This window comes from Apostichopus japonicus, chromosome 6 (genome assembly GCF_037975245.1).
Source record: "Apostichopus japonicus isolate 1M-3 chromosome 6, ASM3797524v1, whole genome shotgun sequence".
In the NCBI taxonomy this organism is placed as follows: domain Eukaryota; kingdom Metazoa; phylum Echinodermata; class Holothuroidea; order Aspidochirotida; family Stichopodidae; genus Apostichopus; species Apostichopus japonicus.
In genome coordinates, this window is record NC_092566.1 from 7,134,699 (window position 1) to 7,162,211 (window position 27,513).

The window sequence follows — 27,513 nt, forward strand, 5'->3', positions numbered from 1 at the left end:
CCACTTAGTGAACACGAAAATAGGCTTTGACTACATTACTCAAACCTAAACGCGGGGGAATTTTCTTTTTTATTGAAAACAAAGCAACGGTTATATCGTAAGCCGATTCGTGCTTAAAGATCCCAGGGCGTCAACAAAAATTAAAAGAGGCCTTGGGATTTTTTTCTCATAATTTCTTAATTAAGGAGATCTCTTGGGATAATCCATTTAATTTCCATTAGTTACCCAACCTAAGGGCAGCATTACCGTATCGTTATTGAAACTTTACATTCGGATAGCTGCCTATCTATATTTACCCCCCCCCCCCCTCCCCCTTCCATTAAAGGAGACATGACAGATTAAGTATAGAAGAGAATGTTATATTCACCGAGCTGTTATGTATCCAATTATTGTAACTTACTATAGTACAGATTGTATAGACGTCATAAAAATCCGCAATAATGCACTTTGTGGGAAACAAGTCAATTTGTATGATTTGTTGGTTTTTTGCTTCAAATAGTTTTTAATCGATTTTAGAAATAAAAACTGTTTAATATGTGTTCTTTATCGCAGAAATTATTCGAGGTCATCACAAAAGCCCGTTAAGTGCCTTAATATTTTAAGTGATCTGTTTAAGTACACGGGCTAAACAAAGAAACAAATTAGTATTGATTATATATGTTTTAAAAAGCATTAACAATTTCTTCGTTTCTCAAAGTTTCTCAAGTTTTGAAATAGTTGATATGAAGCAGTGAACAGCCAGAAAGAGTAAAAAGTGTTGGATGTAAGATGTAAGAATGGGAACTCATAGATAGTTGCAGGTAAACAAACGAATGGTTAAACTGTATTCCCACTGCTGTTACCACTCAGGTATCGTTAGTTAGAATTGAGATATATGTCAATTCGAATTGAGATATGTATCAATTACAATTGAGATATACTGCAACGTTTTGAAAAATTCAGTTATTTTTTTGTGTAAGTCTATTGTTTTCCACTGCCGCATACAAGTATATATCATAGATAGTTGCAGGCATACAAACGAATGGTTAAATTGTATTCCCACTACTGCTACCACTCCGGTATCGTTAGTTAGAATTGAGATATATGTCACTTCGAATTGTGATATGTATCAATTTCAATTGAGATATACTGCAACGTTTTGAAAAATTAAGTAAATTATTTTTAATTCTATTGTTTTTCACTGCCGCATACAAGTACAAATATGTCTTTTATCTTTATTGGTTATCGTTATATGAATAATCAAGAGCAATACAAAGTAATTGAAAACAAAATGTAAATTCATACTGTCGACGATACCTTTTTTTTCTTCTTCTTCTTCATTTTTTTTCTCGTTGTTTTCTTAAATGTTCTGACTATTTATAATTGAACGTTTACACAAACAATAGTTATCACGAAACATCTTCCTAGCCAAAGGAATGTGAAAAGTTAACGCCTTCTTTTGCAGTTATCCTCAATTCCATTTTTTCCCCCTCAACCTGATATCATCATCATCATCTTCATCATCTGTACGACGGAGCGATTTTCAAATATTAACGGATGTGATTGATTTTCCTTCTCCGCTAAATGTGAAGGACATTTAGGTAAATTGGATTAAAAGTTTCGACACTTTATACTGTTCATTATACTTTTATTCTATAATGAGAGTAAGCTGTTACGAAAGACATTAATTGTTAATTTTGTGGCATTGAGAAAACGAGGAACGCCGGCGTATTAGTTTAGTTTAGACTAACAGACATTAAGTCGGGTAATTAATTACTGTGAGTATGTTTCATTTCCTTTGGAACACTTTTGGTCGGAGTAATTACTTATATGTAACAAATGTTGTTTAAAGAGTAACACCATTAAATGTATCATGACGCTTCCAAACGTTACTAGGGATTCATTAACTTTTAAAACAATGAGATTCGTCAACAGTTGAATGATCGGATCACAAACCCAAATGCCAGCCCATTTGCTTACTTTGGTTCATACAGTTTAATCAGGACATTCGTTTATAAAGTGAGCCTATGCTAATCATACATGAAGTTTTGAAATTGCGAGGGCATCTGCTGGCAGGATTTGTGTCATAAAGTAAGGATTTTTCTTTCATTTTCAAAGAGCAACATTTTTAACGAATTTATTTATTTCCAATAAATAGTTTGTTTTTCTTATTGGCATGTTTATTTCCCCGACAGTGTTATTGTTATTAGAAGTTTGTTATCTTGTTTCGTTTTTTGCAACTTTGTTTGATAAATATTTGTCAAATTTCAAAAATATAAATATACAAAGTGGGACTGAAGGACGTGAGGGAAAAGGGCAAAGCAATTATGGACGTGTACAGTCAGTTACTACGTAACAGGGGAAACCACTATCCAAGAATTATGATTTAGAGATAAAAGTAAAAAATAAAAATAAAAATAAATCATTATGAAGGGGATGGGAATGTAAATATTCTTCGTTAGAAATATTAAAATGCATGGATATCCAGAAAAAAAAAACAATATAATTTGAGGGGAAAATGAACTTTTCCAGAAACACTGAAGCATTTCAAAATAACATTATATGCTACTTCCTCTGACTCTTTTCGGTGTCCAATAACACTTTATCTTCTTCAACTTCTATATATTTTTGTCTCCTATGTTACGTGCATAGATAGTTACAAATTTGAATGACGTTTCCGTGGTCAATATTTGTAATCCGTCTATAAATATAGTGTTTCAGAAAAGAAGATTTTTTAGGGATCTTTGTTATGCGGTGTGAGAGAGGTAAGGGGGGGGGGGGGTTAGTTGTCATGTATATGAAACAGCGACGAATATTACGCAGTCTCTCTTTCTATAGAAAATGCATAAATAAAGCTTTGTGAACTGTTTTCAGTTTGGCAAAAAGCTATGGACCATTTTTACTAGCTTAAGGCTAAGTGACTCACATAGACTGTGATGTAAATGAGTCAAGTACATATTTAAGCAGATAAGAGTCTTCCCACGTCGTATGATAAGACTTTGAAACGATCTACCGAGTTTCCGATCATCAATGATACGTGATAAGTTTCAGCAGCTTCAAAAGTATTTCGTTTCTCAAAATACCATTATGACAATTATATATATATATATATATATATATATATATATATATATATGTGTGTGTGTGTATATATATATATATATATATATACGGTATATATATATATATATATCTACGGTATATATTCGGTATATATATGGTGCTTATTTGTTCTTACAAACTCCGTCTTTCGCTCTATATACACATATATGTCATAAAACGTTATGTAAAGAAGAGGGTTGGAGCTATATTTAAATCACGGGCAAGCAAACCAGGTCATATTGCTTGTAGGCATGCACACGTATCCGTAACATGACGCCATCAAGACAACGAAACAGCAGAATGGCTGAGTCGTATGCAGCAGTGATTCACTGCTGCTGATACAACACACGCCATATGCACTACATATACTCATATCGGCTACTGACGCAATGAATAACATAAATGCAATCATGTAATCATTCTGTCATAAACATCGCGTTTTAAATTTCTCTTCTGATGTTTGATGACAGCATTGCATGATTTAGTTGTTTCAAACCAGTTACGAAAGGTATGTGTGTGGGTGGGGGAAGGGGCGGTTACGTTTGATGAATTTGGTGGGGGAAGGGGGAGGAAAGGGCTCGAGGGAGTATAAATTAGAGATGACGATTTACTGCATTATACTAGGTCAATGTTATGTTTTATGTTACTTCATGTGCATATTTAATCCATGTTGCGTCTTGAGTAAATTATATAGGTGAGATATGTGTACATTAGGCACAATAACCCGCTACTGTAAGGTTGAGAGCCTGGCCTTGTAAAGTCGCTTTCGTTTCGGCGTATTCCATAAAGAACATATTTAAAACGTACACTAAACCATTTGTGTGTATATGGACTAACCACTCGGATCCGATATTTTATACACGAGAGGTGTGACCCTGGGGTCACTGAAGCCGACTCCCATGTAGGAGTCTGGTCCATCACCCCCTCCCCCCCCCCCTCGAGATGAGAACAATTAGACGTCAAGTGTTATCTTGTGATGCAGACACTATAAAGTAGGTCAATAAATCGGTATATGCCCAAGTTTGTGCTAATGAGTACTTTTGGATTTTCTCAGAGGGGAGATAGATCCCCAGGACGGATTAGCATCATACCCTCCCCACTGAACAAGAACGTTGGTTGAGCCCCTGATAATACCGCAGTTTAATACAACAATGCATTACGACAATGCAATATATACTATAAAGTGCAAATCCTACAATGTATAACAATACCACAATGATTAGATTACTGTGTGATATCATAATTTAAAATACGACAGTGTAACTGGATCTATATATAGTTGAATACGATACTATACAATATATTACTACAGTAAACCAATAATACAATATCATGTTAATAATGTTACCCTAACAATTATAGATCTCACCTGTCAGGGCTGCACATGCATGCAGCGACCACACACTTCTAAAAAAAAAATTAAAAAAAAGTTCTCTGAAAGAATTAGTTCAGAGTTCACAGTGGGCTAATAAACGTGTCTTTGTGATTCATTATTCCTGTTTGCCTTGTGGGATTAAATCCCCCCCTTCATCCTCTCAGTAGCTCTGTCCTACATAATCTTATTCCCCCAGGGGGTGTTGTGGACATCAAAAACACAAAAGCAGCAAAGGAAGAAAAAATTAGAGACAAAAAGATTCCCCTGGAAAACAACGTATTCAACTTATTTTATATTAGACGATCCGCATTTCGGTTTTTTTTTTTAATTTTTTTTTTAAGCTTTCCTCAGTGGTTGCTTTAGTCTCATATATGCTAAGTTCCCTCAATGATTGACTGCTGTTCCCTTAATCCGACCCGCCGGCTTAGGTTCGTTCCATGTAAATCCATCTTCATCTCATTTCCAACGTCATACTTTATATTTGCGGTTGAATCGAGGATTATGAAGTGGCGACTCCTTTCCGTTTAGATTTTAGTAGTATCCATACAACCAATGTTTGTAACCACAGTTAGTCTTTAATAAATAAATATATCTGAATAATAAATAAATAATTATTATTGACGTTTTGTTAAGATTATAGAAAGTCTGCAAAACAGTAATGTCCAGGTTTCAAGGTTTTACAAGGGTAGTACATCTCATCAAAAACGTAGTTTTCAGATTTCAGACGTTTTGTCAAAATGGGTAAAGCAAGTGAACAACAATGTAATTTTCAGTTTATGGACATTCTGTGTTCTAAACGGTAGTTTTCAGTTTTTTTGGCAGTTATATACCGTTAGTATACATCAAAACTGATTTTCAGAGTTTTGACGTTTTCACGGCAAACGGTGGAAATTTCCACCGTTTTTGTGGGCACGTGCCACGCATGATATCCCTTCTAGATTCTCAGTACCCTTACTAGAATTAAACTGATCGGTAGCGCATGCATCGATTAAGGTTAAGTATGTGGTCAATAGTCCAAGAAATAGTAATCTTGATCCCATACCATCGCACCTGCGCAGTAGATCACGCAGTCCATGGCAGGGCGGTGACGTAACGTGTAAAAAAAAGGCCGAGTCTAATAGACGCAGCGAATGTCGTGGAGTCAACCAGCAGCGTGAACATTCGGCGAAAGTGCAACAATAGCCATGACGTCGCGTGCATTCACTCTTCATATATAGTTCTATTGATTCAATAATATACGGTTCTATCAGTTTGGCGTGCGCAGGATCTGTACACCTGCACACAGTCTTGTGTGTAGTGCGGAGTTGCTCTTGTCTACTATCTATAGTTCACTTCTATACAGATGTACAAAGACGTTTTTTTTGTGTGTACAGTGCATCGTTACACGGGCTGCAATCTAGAGGTAATCGTGTTTTAACTATTTGTATAGTAGTACTTATGCATATGTGTGTGTTCATTAAGCACTCGTTCAAAGGTATTCACATCATGTATAGCAACGGTCGAATGATTTCGTGTTTAATGACTGAAAATAGTCGTATTTTCGACCCTTGTTCAACAAATTTTATACCATATTTTACGATCATTCCCTAACAGACAAAGACATATTCTGCCAAAAAAAAAAGATTCTTTATTACTTCATCTGTTTTTTTTTTCCATAGCTGTTTCCTTCCTTGAGAAGTCTTTTCACCCCCCCCCCCCCATTTTCCTTTCTTCGTTTTAATTTCAATAGACACTCTGCACTGGCATATGATACCGTTTTGCGTGTGACATTAGTCTCGATGTTGAGCGTAGTAAAAAACATGTGTTAAATACGTAAGAACGTAAAACCGAACAAGGCAAAAAGAAAAAAAGGAAGGAAAAAAAACCCCAGTCAAGTGCCCTTGACATAAAAATCTGGAGCAGGCCTAGCAAAAGGTAATCTGTTATGTCGTGATAGTGGCTTGTAAAACTATAGCGCAGCGAGTCCTTTGAGATGTTGACTGTTAGCAAGAACGATATGCTTGTAAAACACCTATGACGCAAACCTAGTTTTACCTTAATGAGAAAGTTAAGCGACTCTTTGTAATACGTGGTCAATGTTTGACCTCCTCCCTCACCTGCCCCCACCCACCCCACCCATGTTCCTTCCCCATCTCCATAGCTCCAGTATACAGTTTGGTATAATATTTTATCATCAACAGTCTTTATAAGTAACGGTACCATCACCATGTAAACAGTATGAGTTAAAAGTTCGTCGCGTTAAAACTATACTGGATAAATACAATTTACTTCCGCCATCTTCCGCGGAATCGATTTCGAAGTTCTATTGATTTCAGATATATGTGTCAAATTCCCTGGAAATAAAAAACAGTGACGAAATGGTCTCCGACTTGAGTCGAATCTACGTCACACAAGTCACTTTTACTGTGTACTTAAATTTATTGAGCGACCAAGATCTCGTCTAAAAAGAGGTTCAGTTTTATAGGACTTAAAAAAAAGTCTGGAAAATGTGTTCTCGAAATGTCAAAGGTGTGACATTTCTTGGAAGATTTCTAAAAGAAGATAAGAGTATCTTTGAAAATAGCAATTGGTAAGAAAAGATCGCAGTCATTATTATTTTGTTTTAACAGAACTCGGTGGCGTATTTTTAGCTATTCTAAAACATGTCAATACACCAAAAAGACAACAACAACAAGTGCATCACTCCCATCTGTGCGAGCGAAAAAAAAAGTGTTGATTATATGTAAATAAATATAAAATAAATAACGATCAAAACTTTACATAAGTGTATCTTACACATGCATAAATTTATCTGGATTCAGGTATTTGAAAATACAAATTCAAATAAACTGTATGACTGAAATTTGGATCTTTTTGCATCAACTACTTCCCAGTTGTTTTTTAAGTGTTTTTTGGTTCAATCTACAGTCTTAGATTGAAAATTATCATTTTTCTTACTAACAGAGAAATAACACAATGTTTGGCTTCACTGCATTTATTGGAAAAAAAAAGATATATGCAACATAATGTTTAGTTGGCAGTTACTGACTGCAACTTCACGTTATATGTTCATCAAGAAGTCATCTACTAAAGATGAATTACAGACAAACTAGGGACGACCAATATGTCTGTCTTCTCTCTTGTTCGGTTTTATAGATTTATCGACTACCGAAATGACTACCGACTAAAATCAAATGGCAGAATCTGTAACAGTTGATTAGCTTGTACAATGCAACCGCTTTCTTTTTAGGAGCTATGTAAAGCTTGACTGAATTTATACAGTTAAACTTTAGCGTAACCTGCAGTAGATAGTTTCGTCTAACGTTATAGCCTAACGTGCAATGCAATATACCAGTCTTTACATATAGCTTGATATATCATCCACCTGTGAGGCCTTGTCTTTACTAGTCTTGTTAACATCACAGTGCATTAACTGCGTATCATTAGAATTTCTTCTTCTTCTTTACAGTTAAATTTTTCGAAACAGACCAATAATAAACAATGGAAAACACATCTGTTGGTGGTGTAACCCCTACCATGGCAGCGAACTTTTCCCTATACGAGGAACCTCCTTGGCTACAAGCGATGTTCATTGTGTCCTACGAATTGGTCAGCCTACTGGGTATCATAGGGAATGCTGTTGTATGCTACATTGTACTTGGACATGCACGCATGCGCACTGTGACCAATTACTTCATTGTGAACTTAGCAATCAGTGACCTTTCCATGGCGATCATGTGCGTAACTTTCACCATATATGCCACGTTGTATGGAAACTGGCCGTTTGGGAATATAATGTGTAAACTCGTCAATTATATACAGAATGTATCTGTTTCGGTCAGCATCTTCACACTTGTGGCGATCGGTTTGGACCGCTACGTCGCTATCATTTATCCACTCAAACCGCGCATGACCGGAAGTTTGACTTTGATGATCATACTGCTGACCTGGACGGTGTCATGCCTCTTTGCTCTACCGATGGCGGTATTTCCGACTACGATTGAGGAGGATGGTGTGCGTTATTGTACCGAAGGAAAATGGGAGTTTACGCATTTGTACTCGCTGTCCTGCATAGTGATACAATATTTAGCACCGTTGAGTGTGTTAGCCATCGTCTACCTTAGAATAAGCGTTCGAATATGGAGTCGACGTACACCAGGAGAAGGCGAAATTACAAGAGACAGAAAACTGAATGAATCAAAAAGAAAGGTGGGTATCTTTCTTATCCTTCTTTCCTTTTTTGTTTAAAACTGTTCACAAAATGGTTTTTCTCCTGCAAAATGCCTGTGTAGAACATCAGTAAACAAATCTTAAAGGTCTAAGGGAGAAAAAAAGAAACCCTGTTAAGTAACAAACTGCTCTTTTCCTCCTGTACGTAAATCTGTCTTATTTTCAGCTGAAGCAGCTCCTGATAGGATCGAAACGTCAGCCCTGTCACTTATACATCTTAAAGATAACACATTGCAGTTAGATTAGATGTGAGGGGACTTATTGTACGACTCATGTGATTACAAATGCTCAGTTTCATTAGCAGTAAGCACTTGATAAGGGACAAATGTTTTCACTAGCTAATATTTAAAAGTCATTTCCTATCTATTTTCTAATATGGTTGGTTGAGAACCGGGCTATCGTACCCTTACCCACATTTTCACCCCCCCCCCCAACACCCACCGTCAACACTACTGGTTTGGTACATTCCTTTTTCAGATAGCTATCAAAATGCGCCATTTATGTGGTCGCAACCCGAATCGACCACTCACTATTTTTTATTTATTTTATTATATATTTATGTTTTGAGAACGTTAAGAAAAGTAAACATTAGATATGTTTGGAACACATTTGCTGCGTACTCAGCAAATTTTACCTACATCAGATGACGTGTCAGGCAATTCTTTAAAAAAAAGTACTAAATCGATGTGGCTATAGTCATAGTGAACCTCCCATCCCCTCCCCACCCCCCCTCCCCACCTTCCTTATTTCCCTTCCCTTCCAGCTGAAATTCCTCTCAACGTGTTGCTATATTTGCTAATTATTTTTTGACGTTGATTGAGTCAAACTAACGAATGTGTCCTAAAGTTCGCCGCAGGAAAATTTCCTTTTTTCTTTTTCCAATTAAATTACTTTTCCCTGAAACGTGATTTTGGAGTTGTGATCCAACTGTTGTAAAACATTAGTTTTAATAATGTTTATGTCACTAAAGTAATTGCTTCGTTGTGATTTCTTCACACCCTCGTCTCTTCTTGATCTTACTCAAATTACTCTCTGATACATGACGATAGCTTCAACTTCAGATTCCCCTCGTATTTCTTTTGAAAGCTGCAAAATATCGAGAGAGTAAAGGGATAGAAAGAAAGAAAGAAAAGGAAGAAGATTGACTTATTTTATGTTCCCTTTCACCCATTTTTTTCCCCATAAAAGGGATCAAAGTTTGATTGTGAAACTTGAAAATACGTGTTCTTTGAATTGCCTACGACATTTTGAAAAGTGGCAATGGTCATTAGCAAATCAGGGAAGCGTGTCTGTTCGTTTTGCGCGCAATTTAAACAATTTCTCATGTTTTCTTTTATAAGTTCCAATCAGGTTTGAAGGCCAGTCAAAGATAATATAATATTTCCCGACGTGATCAGGGGAGGAGTTGTCAAAAGGGAAAGTTATCATGAAATGGTGACCTATTATACTATACTTTATATAAGCAAAAGTTGTTTTTTTGGCAGGGCGGTTGATGCACTAATAAACAGAGGGAGGCACTCACTATTAGGGGGGTGGGGGGTGAGGGGACACTGTTGATCCGTTGTCGTATTTATCTGGCATAAGGAGAGCAATAAGATTGGACAGACGCCCCCTTTCTCACTCTCTCGGGGTTCCTGATTATAGTCAACATGGAAACCAAAATGACATTGGAAAAATAAAATATTTTCATAATTGAGGTAGAGGAGGAGGTTGCCAAACGCTCATTATTTGCGACATTTCATAAGCCCAATTTTGCTGGAAAACCTAAACAAACTAACAAATTATTATAGCCGATATTTCTGTTTCTTTTTCATTTTTGTAAGTTTTTTTTTTTTTTTTTTGGGGGGGGGGTTGTTTACAAAGTGCCCTATCGGTGATAAATGAAACAAACTGCAATTAAAATGTGCCAATTTTTTGAAAAACATTCAAATACCACAATTGGTGGTGCGGATTGCTCAGATGATCGTTTAGGAACGTTTTGAGCCTATCACTCTATTGTTTACTCCCACTGACCCATGAAGTATGCCTCCCCCGGGTTGGACCCTCTTACCCTGCAGCCCCTGTCTGATATTAATAAGAAGTGAGGTCGTGAATCCCTTATTAATTTAACAAAAATCGATATATCTGCTTAATCCTTTAACTTCACCGTATGCCTAGTATCTTTGTGTTTCTTTGTTGCAATGACTGAAGCAGTGACGTCACGACTGTGACGCCATTGCTTCTATTACGAAACGTTGCATGGTCGTGGTCCCTTAAAGCGTTTGGCAATAAACAAGGGATCTATTTTAGGGTTCCACTTTGAACTTTAAGAAACATAGCCTGTTATCAGTTTATATAGCAACAATAGATTTCATGCGGAAAATTGTTAAATTTCACGACAGACTGGTTATGGATTTTTTGTCTTGTTTTTTGTTTGTCTTAAATATTGATCAACTTTTCGAAAACTTGTTTCTTAATTGTTTTAATAAAACAATTGCGAGAGGCCTATTCGGTCGATGGCTTTACAGTGATTTCGTCAGATCTGCTTTTGTCTGATCAACATGAACGACTGGATTTTGCCACAAATAAACTATTTTAGCAAAACACTTGCCGGATGTTTGCTTTGTTTTTTTCAAAAATCCGAGATGAATCAGTCACGTGATACGACAAATCACGTGACAGCTTCCAGACAGGACATTAAAAACAAGGATATCTTCCAAAGTGGAGCAAGATGTTTCCTTTATTGTTTGGGGGAGGGTGGGGGAGGGGGTGTTGTTCTTCATATATATCTCTCCCCTATACCAGTTAAAGTCGATGGTTTGAGCTTGTGTCTTATTAAATTCCCACAAAGTTTCTAACTCGGTTCTGTATAACAAGCAATTCTATAAATCTGCTGACTCCACATGACCTTGAGAAGTTACCTGTGTCTCCATTTTAGAATGCTCGGGAGAATCAGTCCCCCCCCCCCCCCAAGTAGCAGTTTAATGGCAATCCCTTATGAAGAATGACAGTCATTACTCCACGGGATTCTCTCAAATTGGCATATTGATATCTAAGGATAGGTTTCAACCTATGGTCATGCCTGCCAAGAACTTCTTTAAACCTGATTCATTACCCCCCCCCCCCTCCTCCTTCAAGAAAGAAAAAGAAAATACGAAGTGTGAATTTCTCTCTCAAGAGAAATTCCCGTGTTATCTTTTATAGATTTTGATTGCAAAGAATATCAAACCTTAGATAAATCTAGTATGCTATCTTCCCACACCCAATACGGAGTCCAATTAGCAGCTCTAACGATATAAAAACGTCGCATCTGTATATAGCGAGTTCCACTTATACCGGTATTCAATGTATATCGTTATGCTTTATGCAAAGTACGGTGATGCTATCTATAATCCTAAATACGTTGTTATTCATGATAAAGACCACGTGGCACCACAAATTATGATTCAGAGTAGATATTTGATTGCTTACTTTAGTCAAATATCTCGCGATCCTTAACCTAGTGATGCTTTCGGAGAATGATATTACGTCACTGATCACAACAGCCTCTATTCATAACGTTTGATATTGCTTTGTTCTGTTCCTTTCGGTTCCGGTTTGTTTTGGTTTATATTTTCTTGTCTGGTATTGTTTCGTATCTTGTCTTGCTTTGGTTCGTCTTGTTTTGTCTTTTTTTTCTGGTCTTGTCTTGTGTCTTGTCTTGTGTTGCTTTGCTTCATTTCGAATCGTTTTTGTTTTGTTTTCTTTGGCTCTGTTTTGTTCTACATTTTCGTCAGGCTTCCGAATTTAGGCAAACAGGAAACTCCCACTCGAAAGAAACAACCCGTAGCCTTAAACTCATTTCTTCCTAACCTTAGAGACATTCGTCTTTCAACAAAAGGCATCTAGGTTGTCAGATGATGGAATGACGAAGGATCGAACGCTTCGTGCGATTCGTCAACCTCTTGCGAAGGAAATCAATTAGATTTATTGGCACCGATGGATCCTCTGAGGGCTGTCCACAGCAGACGCTCATCCGTTCCTATCTGGAACAGGATAATTAGTGAAAACGCGTCATACACGGCTTCGCGATAGCGTGTAGGAGGGTGGGCCCATTCAGGATCATGTCATGTCGTCACAGAGAATGTGATAACAAGATACGAATGGATCTCGATACACGAAAAGTTCCATTGATCGTACATCGAAATTGACCTAATAAATAAACGGAAACGTTTTTTTTTATACTCCTTTTTAGTCAAGTATTTACGTAAAGATGCTGGACATTGACCTTCTTTAACTTGTTAGTTTAAAATGTTAAATGTTGTAATACCTGAAGTGGTCAACTCGAGGGTTAAAACGGAAGAGGTTCATTGGAGGAACAGTTCTTTTGTTTTAACGTTATAGCCTGATATGTTGTGAAGTATTACGTTTACTCACGGAGTGCGTGGTATCCAAAATGTTCGCTCTCGGGAAATCTTCCATAAAGCAAGGCAAACACGGTCCTACTAATGACCGCCGGGGATCGCAGGTGACCGCCGGAATGATCACCGGCAAAACTGTTTGACGAAAGTTAGCCGTGTGCGACGTTTACTGACAATCGTACTTTCTTCCAATTATTCCATCACCTTACCATCCTGCCCCTCCCCTGCCCCTCCCCCCTACACCACATTCACAGGATTGACACGTTGAAAAAATGTGATCGTTTCATCCATTTCATTGAATTCGAATCTTATCGTATCTATACATAAGCTAACTCTTACTAACCACGGAATTTTAATAGGCCTAGTACTAAATATTTTCCTTAATGCCATTAATTTTCTTTCAAATTTCGCTTTTTCTTTAAAAAAAAAAGATTCCCGCAGCCAGTCAAGAATTGAACACATTTTACTTGAATAATTCAAAGTTCCCAGAATTCGTAATGAAAATGCTCTGTAAGTTATGGAATCGTTTACTCAAAACATAACACACACACATATATATATATATATATATATATATATATATATATATATATATATATATATATATATATATATATATATATATATATATATATATATATATATATATATATTAGGTATGTTTGAAATTTATCTGTCGGAATGACACGAAGCTTGTTCTGTATGTCAACTAAAGAAAAGTTTATTTTTTTTTTTAATTCTCCACAGAACTCAAAACGTAGAATAAACCTTTTATGATATCCCCAAAATTCAACGTTATAGCCACAACAAATTTTTGAGGCAAACAAACATTGTTTTCTCTTGTTTCAAAATATTCTTCCAAATTAATGCACTAAGTGGTCAAAATGTCAGGACAGATCACATTCAGTGACAAATATGTCTCTCTTTTTTTATCCTCTTCCATCAAAATCGATTCTTCGTGATCAAGAGGAGAGAATGATAAGAGAGAGAGAGAAGGGCAAATCTTCTCCTCTAGAACAAATGAAAAACAAGACAAAAGTAAAAACGTGCGGGCTTGTATACATCCGTCTTGGGAATCAACTACAAAGATAATATGCAAATTAACTTCGACACCGTTTTTTTCTTCAAAAGCCTATAATATCGATGTTTTGCGAAGGCCAAGTCGAGCAGCAAGGATTTTATTTGTTGAATGCATGCATGTGAGGGCTGTGCTCTTTACTTTTATATTTCCGCATATCCAAGATAAAATAAAATAAAATAATAGAAAACAGAAGAATGTTCACGTCAATATTTGGTCAATCGTTCCCCTTGGAAATATCAATCAATCATTCTCTTCTCTCCTCGCCTTTTTTTGTTCATCCTCTTATGCGGAATTGCAAAACAGGAAAAGGACAGGAAGAAATCGTTTTGTTGAACTTTCCGTGTGATAGTTGTGAAGTAGATGTGGTAAATATTATGATCGTTTATAGACAGTGAACTTCTCACCTGTCATGGAATTATTCTTCATTCTTTCGATAATAAAGGGTCCATTTGGGATTTACCTTTGCTGTGTATAAACTTACTCCACCAGCGCAACAGAGGGTGCGCCGGCGCGAGGTTACCCTTGGAAACATTCATGAATATGCTAATATACTTTTTAAGAAAAAGTCGCCCAGGAAAGAACCTGGGCACGAAAACCAAACTACCGAACGACTGATCCGCTCTTAACCCCAGTCCCCTTGCATCGGGACTATGACTGTGTGATCATCGTCGGGTGTGCATCACCATTCCCCTCGAAAGGGAACAGATACTACACATGATCTTAGCCACAAGGTCGAGAAGCGATGAATTTGCTTTTTCTTTTAAGGAAAAGTCGCCCAGGAAAGAACCTGGCCACGAAAACCAAACTACCAAGCGACTGATCCGCTCTCAACCCCAGTCCCCTTGCATCGGAACTGTGACTGTGTGATCGTCGTCAGGGGGGCATCACCATTCCCCTCGAAAGGGAACATATACTATACTACACATGATCTTAGCCAAAGGGCCGAGAAGCTAATATTGTATGTCAAAGGTTAAAACATCTTAGAGCAACGCCTCTTCAAATTTAATAGTTGGGTGACTTTAAAGCAGCTTTCACTTTGTGTCGCTCTGAGCAAGCCTTTGCAATATTCACATATAATAATATCGAACCCACCTAATGAAACTATAACTAAGATATACATATACAAACCGTTTTTAGCTACACCTTATACCGATGGCATCACTGCTGTCTTTAAGTCCTTTATCTGCTATATCCGTTACCATGGTAACTCCAAATATTCGTAATCATAGTTACAAGAAAACTCGATCCCTTATTTTAATTATTTTCATTCCTACGTACATAATACAACAAGCGTCGTAATATGTTTTATCATGCCCACGCGAAGTGTAATTTGAATGAGTCAATAAAAACATTATGTTTTCCAATAGACATAGAGGCCTACCATGTACTTTAGAATCATGAACAACTTAACCTTCGCTTACTGCATTACCATAGAAACGGCATCATATACATTTTTTTCAGAATGTCTCTTTCAAAGCGCTTCCAGTCTTTGGAGTGAATTTCGATTCTTTTGCAAAAGTTTGAATTTCATGCGGGCCTTAATTTGGTCGTTCTTTTCGCTGTTGTTGTTGTTGTTTGTTGTTTTTTGTTGTTACGTATGTAATTCATGATTGTTCCAATGGACCTTGCCTTTCACAAAATCGATTGGGTTCAATACGAAATCCAATGTTATAAGTTTCCCTTTCTTTTATTCAATTTAGAGCACGTAGCGCAGTAAACACACCCCGATGATATGGAACGTAAAAAGGGTCACTTGAAATGGTGATGGTCTGAGCTGAGCCTAAAGTCAGTATCCTGAAGGATATGTATAAAATGTCAGCTGATATCCAGCTGATTGAAACATTTATGTTGCCGCGGTAAACTGCCATATTAATGACAACATATCAACATGGACCACATTTGACATATCAGTTTACAACATGTACATATCTTGGGAGTGTTAGCTCAGTGGTTAACGCCGGTGCCTTTCAATCATAAGGTCCCGAGTTCGAGTCACTCCAAAGATTAATGTATGTCGTCCAGTTACAGAGTTGTTGACAATTGACAATTCATAATCATGGACGTTAAAATATGAATCTAAGAGACTGACTTCGGTCAGCTTGCGGCGTTGACAAGCCAATGATGGCTTCTTCGCGAGTTCCTGCTTGCAGGAGGATATAAAATAAAAATACATACATCTTTTAGAACGTCACCCCATTCGGTCGAGTCTGGTTTGTACAGTCTATACAGCGCACGCTAAGAAGGCTCAACGAATGGCGTGTTGCTCTGAAGTTTATCAATGTTTTAAGCTGATTACCTCTAATGAACATCATGCACGTGTCATTTTACAGCCGCAAAATATGCGTTTACATGTATTAAAAGTTCACAAGAATGTGAACATGATCTCTTAGAAGATGGAGTATAGTTCAGAACATGATCATTTCATATCTAGTGAGGCCTTTTTTTTTTCTTTCTTTTTGAAAAATTATTTTGGCGTTCCATATGATGAAGGTCACCTTACCTATAAACTTTGTACGTTGTCATCACTTAGTAATTACCACAGAGTATTTCGTTTTAGAATATTTTTTAAACCAATTTGAGGTAAATAATGATACCTTAAACTAAAGAAGGGGGGGGGGGGGTTCTTGAGGGGGTATCCATCTATTAACATTCTCCTGTTAGTTTGAGGTACATGCATATGTAGGAACCCCTTGTCTAGAAAAATTTGACTGGAAAAACTGAAATCAATTACCAAGGTCTGATTTCTGTTTCACAAACAATTCCTGGAACTGTTATATATGTATATATGATAAACAATTTTTTTTTAAATATTTAAGAAAATCAGCAGCATGGGAAGGCCGATTTTAAATTTATTGAGAAAAACAAATCGATAACGGGCAAAAATATATTCTCGGCTAGAATGAAATTCGAGTCAGTGACCCTCAGGATACAAATACTGCGATCTAATCGAGTTATCTAGACCTAAAGTCGTTTACGGGGTGAATGCGGAAATCTCATGTTCTTTTCCGGCTATGTTCGAGAAGCGCAACGAGCATTTGCATTTATCATATAATTTAGGGACCAGTTGTACGAAAAAATCTTGAAAATATGCAATAATAAGAATGGACATTTATATATAATGCGCCGGTATCCGTCAAAAAAAGACGCTCATGGCGCAGTGACACAAACAGTGCGACAGCTAAAAAAAAATAAAAAATAAACACCACTTCACTTTGTGTTGTTGATATACATGGAAATGATTTTTTTTTAAGGATTATAATAATTTATCTTGTGGTAAAATCAGTCTGTGAAATCTTTGTGCAAATGAGAGGGAGATGTGTGAACGGAATCCATCTAGTCGACATTTATAACTTTCTAATTCATTAAGTTTATGATAGGACACAAGAAGAACTTATCATATTGTCACTGATCTCACCATGGAAACAGTGACGTGAGAAGGTGGGTGTGTGTGGGGGGGGGCTATGACAGGGGGACAGCTGTGTCGCCAAACAATGATTTATGTGATACATTGTATGTTCGTTATACAACATACATGTAAATTTACATAGCTCCGTAGCTTATGTGAGGTGCCGCGTGAAAAATCAGTTTCCCCAGCCCCCCGCACCCCATACCCACACTACACGACCGATTCCAACCAATATATGGACATTGTATCTCCACCGTGTACTACAGTTCATGGCATTAAGACAAGTCTAAATTTCATTCAGTTGTTTAAAGCTTCCGTACAAGTATCATTCCATGCGCAGAAGAAAAAAAACTTACGAAGAAGAAGAAGAATACAATAAAAAAAAACGATTCGAAACTTGACAGCACTGGATACCTTTAAATTTTATTTGATAGAATCTATAGAATTGTCAATTTGCTATTTTGTCCGCGACCAGATAACTAGCTCAAATTTGTAAGAAGCCCCCATCTATTAAATTAAAGTAACATTTGAGTTACAGCTTTCTTTGTTTTCGTTGTTCTGGTTATCACTCCTATAGGCTTTATGGAAAGGTGATCTACAGACTAACGAGATTATCTGTCAAGGAAATCACAAAATTCAGTCTTAAAAAGATTGAAGAGAGATTTGCCGGACGCCTGTATTAAAGGTTGAAGAAGTAGTATGTTCGAGGTAAAATCAAATTGTCTCATCTTGTCAAATGAAAAAGTTCACCGTCGTATTTTACATTGAATTAGGAAAATATACTGTGTCATTGGGAGGACGTTGGCGTCCTAGTCAAATATATAAAACCCGATACTTATACAGGGTGAAATGAGATTCACTTATTGAGTTGAAAGTGGTAGTACAGAATAGAGAGAGAGAGAGAAACCCCATCAGCTGATATATGTAATATGCAATGTACAACATGCAATGTGCAATACACAATATACGATGTGCAATATACACACAATACAAAGTGCAATGTATAATGTACAATACGCAATGTGCAATATGCAATGTAAAACACACAATGTTCAATACACAATATACGATGTGCAATACACACAATACAAAGTGCAATGTATAATGTACAATACGCAATGTGCAATATGCAATGTAAAACACACAATGTTCAATACACAATATACGATGTGCAATATACACACAATACAAAGTGCAATGTATAATGTACAATACGCAATGTGCAATATGCAATGTAAAACACACAATGTTCAATACACAATATACGATGTGCAATATACACACAATACAAAGTGCAATGTATAATGTACAATACGCAATGTGCAATATGCAATGTAAAACACACAATGTTCAATACACAATATACGATGTGCAATACACACAATGCAATGTATAATGTACAATACGCAGTTCAATACTCAATATACAATATTCTATGTACAATAGACACAATACAAAGTGCAATGTATAATGCGCAATACGCAATGCAATACTAAATATACAATATTCCATGTACAATAGATACAGTTTACAATATACTCGTTATAACAATCTAAATATGTCAGCGAAACTATCTGCTAAGATCAGCCGATGAAATGTAGGATGAATGCAGCCCTCATTGATTATGAAAGTCAACCGCAATAATCGAAATGTCAGGGCCCTCGTCCTTTTGATTATTTGATGAGAAGAACTCACGCTATATATTTAAGACGAAGTTGCGTGAAGTGAGGAGATTTTCAAAGGGGCGAATTATACTTGCACAGTAAGAAAACTGAACTGCCCTGAAATCGAAATGAGTATAACTAAATGCATAAATTCAACTTAATACTATCATTTGCTTGAAATAACAGAGTGTGCAGTGGTATGTTTTATAGGAATAGTAAATGAAAGGCCAATTTTCTACATGTATGATTCTATGTCATCAATATCAGAGAGTTGATCATATATATATAGGGTACGTTGAGATATTTATTGTTTGCGGTTTTGAACATCGCGCCCGCTTTGATCATTTTGCAAAGTCATATCGCCAGCACTGATTTCTGTAAACACCCAAACCTTGAAAGCTTATGTTGTGAACTGCCTGAAGGGGTAGATGACTGCATTTTAGAGCGAAGATAAGATGTTTTAAACGTTTCATTGTCATTTGCATCACTTTTCTGCCAAGAAAGCTAAACAATATATATATATATATTTATATATAACGATTAATATATATTGTACTTTATTATTTTCCCTGCAATGCCCTCTACATTAAAATTGCAGAAAGGGCGAGGCTTCAAAAAATTTAGTTTATCCTTTTTTCCCCCTTTATCTTTCATTTTAATCCATATTAGTGTATTTCAATCTTTCCAATACACAAATTTTTAATTTCGTCTGCTGCTCATCCACCCACGTTAAATCGGTTTAATGGAAAAGGGATTAGCTAAGATTTGTTTTCGTCTCGCCTATGCTTGCATTTCAATAGGAAAGTATAACAATGGGATTGATTTTGCGTAGGAGGCAAGTCTGTGACTATAATGGACTATAAAGTTAAAATAATTTCACAATTCAAAATAAGGAATTTAACTTACGTGAACTATTAATAATTAAACAACACTTTCAATTATATATGCGTGGGATAACAATCAGTGGGTGTTCTACGTGTAACTATTCTTAACTGCTGTTGCTGTTGTTTTGAAGAGCCATGAAGGCAGTTATCTGTCACGAATACTGGAAGAAAAAAATAACTTTCTAGAAACGGTCAATTTGTGGGTATGACCTTACAAATTAAGAAAAAGGTTGTATTTAATATATATATATATATTTATATATATATTTATATATATATATATATATATATATATATATATATATATATATATATATATATATATATATATATATATATATATATATATAAATGAAAATCGAAAAATTAACATATATATATATATATACTGCAGTTCATGTCAACCTTACGCATATACGAGTCCCTTGTGACAAATCTTACGCGGTACGAATTAATAGGGTCACACATCCAGAGTCTATGCATGTTCTTCAATACCGCCCTCATATAGGAAACATTTCATTTTGATTGAGGAATGCGCCTTCTTTTGTTTTCCACCTTGTTATATTACTAAGTCTGTTGTTGCAGTTAAATTCTCGTCACGCACTTCCTTCTTCTGGTAACAAATTTCTTCATAGGTTTTATGGTCATCATCGCAGCAGCTTCAGGGCCGTCTTAACGCATGGGCCCACTGGGCCCTGGCCCAGGGCCCCGCGATGTCAGGGGCCCCCAATCGTAGTAACCCCATGTCTTAATCTGGGAGGAAAACTTATTGAATAGGCCATTATGCCTGATTGAATTCGATACTTGACAACTTGTGACGAGAGTTGGTGAAACACTTGAGAGTTTGACATTAAATATTCGAATCTATGTTGGCAACCCTGGATTATTGTTAGGCAAAGGATGGAGGGCAACTGGAAGATTACTCTTCTATAATGTATTTCAGCTTTTAGATATATCACGTATGTTGTTCAGCTAAAGTTTTATGCTTTATGCGCGACATAGGGAGGGGTGGTAAATGCAGGCATGTCTATGCTTGAGCGATTGTCAAGGATGTCAATTTTTCACGCAACTTTTTTCGAACTCACTTGATTGAGGGGCCCGCTTCATTGCCGGGCCCAGGGCCCGGTGATCTCTTAAGACGGCCCTGAGCAGCTTGTTAACCTTTGATTGACCTGCTTCCTATTTGTTTCACATATGAGAATTGTACGGTATAGTGATAAAGCGCCGTCATAATTTTGATCACGCTTGTATTTGTATGCAAATGCCATTCACTGGAATATGATTGTAGGATACATTAAAACACATGTTTTTACCTAACCCTGTTACTTCTATCTATGTCTCTATATATTATGTTCGAGTTATGTTTTTCAACCTGTTAGTGCACAGGTATAAGTTGATCACCGAGCCAACAATCTGACCAATAAAAAAAGGATTCAAACGTAAAACCAGGCACGCTAACTATTTCTAAAGGAATATCGTCATAGACTTTATTTTATATGTCACATGATGGACTTATTTCTTATTATATTGTAAAAGATCAAATTTCAAAGGATTACGGCAATTTTGACAACTGTCAAAACTGACCATCAAATTTGAAAATTCTATTGATTCCCTTCAGGATAATTCTTATGACGAATAACATCAACCATATATTTTCTATACAACTTAGTTTCTTCTTACATTTTGAAAATGGAAAATTAAAACATAAAAAATCATAAAAACACTCAATGAAAATACATTTTGCTATTAGGAGAAATTTTTCATTTTTTCAATAACCTTGATCGAATTTCTGATGAATCGATTTCTTTTCTTTATTATTATTATTACTATTTTTAATATTATTCTTTTCTTGTATTTTTATTTTCACAGCTCGTAAAGTTATTTGCCACTGTCGTTCTAATCTTCGCCTTGTGTTACCTTCCGATCCACATTTACAATCTTGTCCAAGACTTTGCGCCAAGCATTCTTTACTTCAGGTTCATTAAATTAGTCTATTTGACTTGTATGCTTATAGCTATGAGCAATTGCTTTGTTAATCCGATCATATACTGTTGGATGAATACCAAATTTCGAAATGGTTTCCGTCAGGTTTTCCGCTTTTTGCCATGCGTCAGTACTAACCCGGATTGGAGGGGTAAAAGGGGCGTCTCGGGAAAGGAATATGTTCAAACACAGATGGAATCAGTCAGTTACAAAAGCGAGAGGACGAAATCCAGTTCAGAAAACAATTACTCTTACATTACACTTCAAGTGGTGAATAACAATCACGCGTCGAACAAAGGAGGAAACGATTGGTAAGAACTTTCGACCAATGAGAAGAGACGATGGATATTACGTCACCATGTATGGCGCTCTTGGCGAATTAACGGAAGGGCAACAGCGCCCGTAGACTACACGAGGAATTGACATATCTACAGGGACGGGGTTTATCGATGAATGAACGTTTATTATTATTATTATTATTATTAGGCCTATTATTAGGCCTATTATTATTATTATTATGCATCAGAGCTAAGAAGTCAGCTGCCCATTTTGGACCGAAGCTAGCAGGTTAGCAAAGCTTTTGATCTAAAAGACAGAAAACGCCTTCAGATATTGGTCTAATATATACCACGGATGACGACTGCAATTGTAGATTAACAGCACACAGTGGCTCATGTTTATGACTGACAAGACCAACATGGTCACAACTTTGTGACAGCTAAAAGAGTGTTCGTATGAAGCCAGAATTTTTAGTGCGGATATGCAACAAAGAAGAAAAAGAAGTAACCTTTGATTTCTGGTTATGTTTTCTATAGATATTCCGTTTATAAAATATTCACCTTTAAGATATCTATTTTCTGGGAGGGTTCTTTGAAGCTATGTCGATGATGACCTCAGCTCCACAGTTTTTGCTAAAATGGTCATATTACATATTTAGTTTGATAACTCAAACACAAATCGGTCGTTCTGCTTCATATAATGAACACAGCATAAATGGATAACATCCACCACCATCATTTTATCGGTAACAAATTTGGCATGCATTGTAAACATTTTATTTGGTACCATAAGAAGTATATGTTTTTCTATTGTGTTGTGTGTTGCCTTTGAGCAGCTAGTTGATCTATAGGTCTCTGTGTTATACTATTCAGTCCAGCTTCATTATTTGAATGAGCTTCAGATGTTTAAAGTATCAATTCTTAAAACAATCAAAGTGATATATAAAGGCAAGCTGGACTAATAAGCAGTGGATATTAAAAGTTTGACTTCATATCAAAATCGATATTGCATCATCTTATTCACTATCAAAATCAATCGATAACAGATTTGTATACAAAATATAAATATTTACATCAATAGATGTCACGTGGTTAGAAATGTACGGAGCAAATATATATATAATAAATACAAAGAAAGGTTATATCTTTTAAGAATTTGTTTAATAACGTTCATTTTTACTACAAACTACTAATATTTGTTATGTCGGATCATTGCATGCGGTATACATTTGTAATTTAAAGATTTTTTGTTTGTTATTGCTATAAAAAATATTTTGACTGTGGATGTTTTCCTTAAGTATTTTCAACGCGTCACAAATGCCTATTCACGTTAACATGAATGTGTAATGTTTCAAGTACCTTATATATATACACACAGGTATGTTTTACATTTAGACTGTTACACTGTTTTTAAATTTGTTTTTACCTTTGTTCAAATCCACGTACCCTAACAATATCCCCGAACAATATAATTCATCTGAGGACATGCAAATTACTTTGAAATGACGTCTGAGGACTTGCTATTCCGTTGTTCAAGTCCTCACAGACAGAATACAAAACAGGTGTACGCATACATATGTACGCATACATACATAGGGTCAGCTGTTGTCACAGACAGTTAGATTTATATGTATATATACAAATGGACGATTTATTTTATCAGGCGAGTGCCCATTTTCTTCGACTTTTTTTGTGAAAAAGTTCCGCTGGAGGTATTAAATTGAATATTTATATAACTCCAGTTATGTATTAGCAGAATCGTATGGAAATGAGATTGAAGAGACAAGAAGAAAGAGAGAGTTTTGTTGTTGAAAACACTTAGATTTTTGTCTTAATTGGTTCACGCTTTACCCTAACATGCGTAAGCCACTCCCATTTTGAAAAGTTTACTGAAGAAAGGTGTTTATGCACGTTAAAACAGCTTATTGCATAGCTATATGTTCCACAATTTTATCAATCAATTTTTTTCTAACGATCTACTTTTTTCCTTCATATAATTGTTTTTTAAATGACAATAGGTGATTGAGATATAAATGAAAATTTATTTAAAAAGGGATAAAATACGTTTGTCCATTTAATTATATCGTGATCAGTTTAACTTGACATTTTTGTTTTTCATATTTAACTTCATTTACCAACATATTTGCATGCAGACTGATATATATTTATTTTAAATCATGTTTAATAATACTGATTAAATTAAAATAATCTTCGCCATAAATGAATACAAAATTATCTATGCTTTTTTATTCTTTCAGTGTGTCGTAGTTTACCTTAAGTTATCTGCTTTTACACAATTAATTATGCATCAGCAGTTCACGAACGTAATGGTTTTGGCGGGACGAGGAAGTAAATTCAGGTTTAAGACAAATTTTACAAATTGAAAATAAAAGTACAAAAGACGAAAATAAATTGTTATATTAACGAAGGAAACTACTCAAGAGCGAATCATTAGGGGTATGGCATGTTACCCCCCCCCCCCTTTTAAAGCCCCCCCCCAAATACCATTGGGACAACCTTGCGTGTAAACCTAACCTAATTTCTAGTCTATAAATGATCATTAGAGTGCACCAATTTTACGTCTAACACTTTATTTACTGAGGGGGCAGGGAAAGGCGCCCTTACACCCCCAGGGTCATACCCGTCTCCTATTTAAAGTCCTGGATCAGCCCCTGATACTCGTCAATAAAGATAACGGAAGGAGGTGGAAACAATACCGGTATATTGTATGCAGAAATAAACACACACACTTAGTCCAACTGATAACTACATACAGCTTGTTAGGTTCACTGAACTATAAACTTTCTAAAATATGTTCATTTTGGTATAAAGGAAACTATATGCAACCAGTTGTGACATCACATGAAGACAGTTAGACATCAAACGTGAAATAGGGATAACTCAACAATTAGAATCCCTATCTATTTTTTTTTGTGCCTATGTCACAGAAGACCAAACCTTTTCGAACATAAAATATATTCTCTTTTTATAGTTTCATAATTTCCCGATATTGTATATATTCAATTCATATTATTTAGAAGAAACCAAAATCTGTTCTTTTTGCATATTCCAAGAATGACATCGCAACTTATTGCTCAAATGTGCTCATATTTAGATTTTAAACAAATCACATTTTGTAATTAATATTCATATTTCAACAATTCAGGGAGCAAACCATTTATTCTGGAAAGTAGAACACACGTAAGTCTCTTTCAGGAGTTTTATTTATGTCTCAACTTCAAACTTTGTAATTAATTTCACATGTTAGCATCATTAATATTCTAAAGTTAATTACCGTAGATCACAAAATGTTAAGCGGTTCCAGGGGTTTTACACGACAGGGATGACCGAGCTCCTGACTTTTATTCTGGGGTATAACCCCCCCCCCCCCCCCGACGTACACGTGGTTGAGCCTCGGGGATGCACAGTGGATTCTCTGCTAGCGTTAATTTAGTTGTTGGTGATGTATATTTGTTCCATGCCCAAAGTTCCCATAAACTGCATATTTTCATTTATACGAACGCTGAGAACAAGTTGTGATTAAGGCTAAACGTACAATCAACATTAGAATGTCGAATGCGTTTTTGATCGCTGAGCGTACTAAATTTTTACAACTTTGTGAGGTATCAATCAAAATATACCTTGATTATGTTTCTTTACAGGCACTTGTTAGGTATTGATATATACGATAAACGATAAGCCTAACAAAATAAATCGACCAATTAAAATGTAGGATATAGTCTCCCAATTTATCCGTTTTCAATAAACTTCTTCACTATACGTTATTAAGTTTTCTTGCGACTTTTGAACAGTGATGGCCGATTTACTTTTTTTACGTAGCAGCGTATGGCAACAATGCGGAAGGTGGCGCTATTTTAGTATATTTAAGTAGCGTCTCCATGTGGCACTTTTTCATTGATGAACGTCAACTGTTTAAAGGCATTGAAGACTCGCCCCAAACCGCGTGCCGCGCTCTGAAAAAGTTAACTTTCCGTTGCTTGCAAGTGAAGTTTTCTTCTTGTCGCTACAAAATGCAGACAGTAATGAAACGTGATACCTTGTTATCTTTTATCTATAGACCTGAGATGTCCATCGCTGCTATGTACAGTCTTGTGGGTATTGACCGTAGCTGTATATATTGACTGTACACTAGTGTCTAATTACCGACGGTAGCAAGCTGTGTATGTATTTTCTGGGATCGATGGTGGTGTCTAACACTTCTGTTACACCTCATTCGAAACTAGGTCAGATTACCGCCATGAGACGTTTCTTTGTGCGCGGGTCTTCACACCCTTAAAAGGGTCATCTCTCAAAAACTTAAAGAGTTATCTAGACGTGCATTCTTTTAACGCTTTATAACATATCAAAGTTAATATTGTGTCTGAAGTTCTGAACTTATCCTTAAGTTTTTTACATATAATGATGCCGCCTTTAAGAAGCTCAATTTTCTACTAAACGTCACAATTGACTAATACAGCTTATAGTGCATAGACAAGTACGGTACTTGAAGTTCGAATTTAAGCAAACATTGTTAAGGAAATACGGTACCAGCCAATTCTTGATTACAATCATTCTTTTAAAAAGTTTTAAACCAAATAATCGATCATACATTGCGACCACAATATCAATGGTGGGCTTTCAGGCTAAATAAAAGCGTCATCTATAGCTAAACCTCTGCACGGTAAACCGACCGCCATTTCAATTTGCATTGTGTAGTAACTATAGTAATAGGCTATACTCACAACTCACTGCAACATTGTTCGGTGGTTACCATGGAAACGGGAAGCCTAGCTCTTACATATATGTTTTAACAGTGAGAAGGGAAGTCAAGGCTAAACCATATTCCTTTGATTAAATAGTGGGAAGGTGGAGATGAGAGGGGCTTGTAAGGGTAGCATCAGGACGTTATAGTTTAATTGTAGGATAATTGCTACAAACATATAGTCCACGTTACACAGCTTTCCCACCAACTTTGTTTAGCCAGGGAGTTGTTCCATAACAACTCCCTAGTTTAGCTAATAAGCGGCCATCATCGATCATATTTCTGTTCAACGAGTATATTAAGCTTCCCGAACGCTCACGTAGCCAGTGACTACACGTGTACTTTCGTAGTCAGTGTAGTTTTGTAAAAAATAGTAATATTTATTAACGCCACAATTAAAGTACTTTAGAC

General features: G+C 36.1%; 1 protein-coding gene and 1 long non-coding RNA gene across 2 annotated transcripts in view; one reads left to right on the forward strand and one right to left on the reverse strand.

The window, feature by feature from the left end:
- The window catches only part of LOC139968839 (RYamide receptor-like), a 43,880-nt gene extending 19,328 nt beyond the window's left edge, over nucleotides 1-24,552 (forward strand). Inside the window, exons 2-3 of the mRNA XM_071973342.1 lie at nucleotides 7,905-8,644; nucleotides 21,949-24,552. Coding sequence (XP_071829443.1) covers nucleotides 7,937-8,644; nucleotides 21,949-22,377 — 1,137 coding nt within the window. The 5' untranslated portion in view covers nucleotides 7,905-7,936 and the 3' untranslated portion in view covers nucleotides 22,378-24,552. The remainder of the gene's footprint in view (nucleotides 1-7,904; nucleotides 8,645-21,948) is intronic.
- The window catches only part of LOC139968843 (uncharacterized), a 97,546-nt gene continuing 92,900 nt past the window's right edge, over nucleotides 22,868-27,513 (reverse strand). Inside the window, exon 2 of the long non-coding RNA XR_011793555.1 lies at nucleotides 22,868-26,397. This is a non-coding gene — a long non-coding RNA (uncharacterized lncRNA). The remainder of the gene's footprint in view (nucleotides 26,398-27,513) is intronic.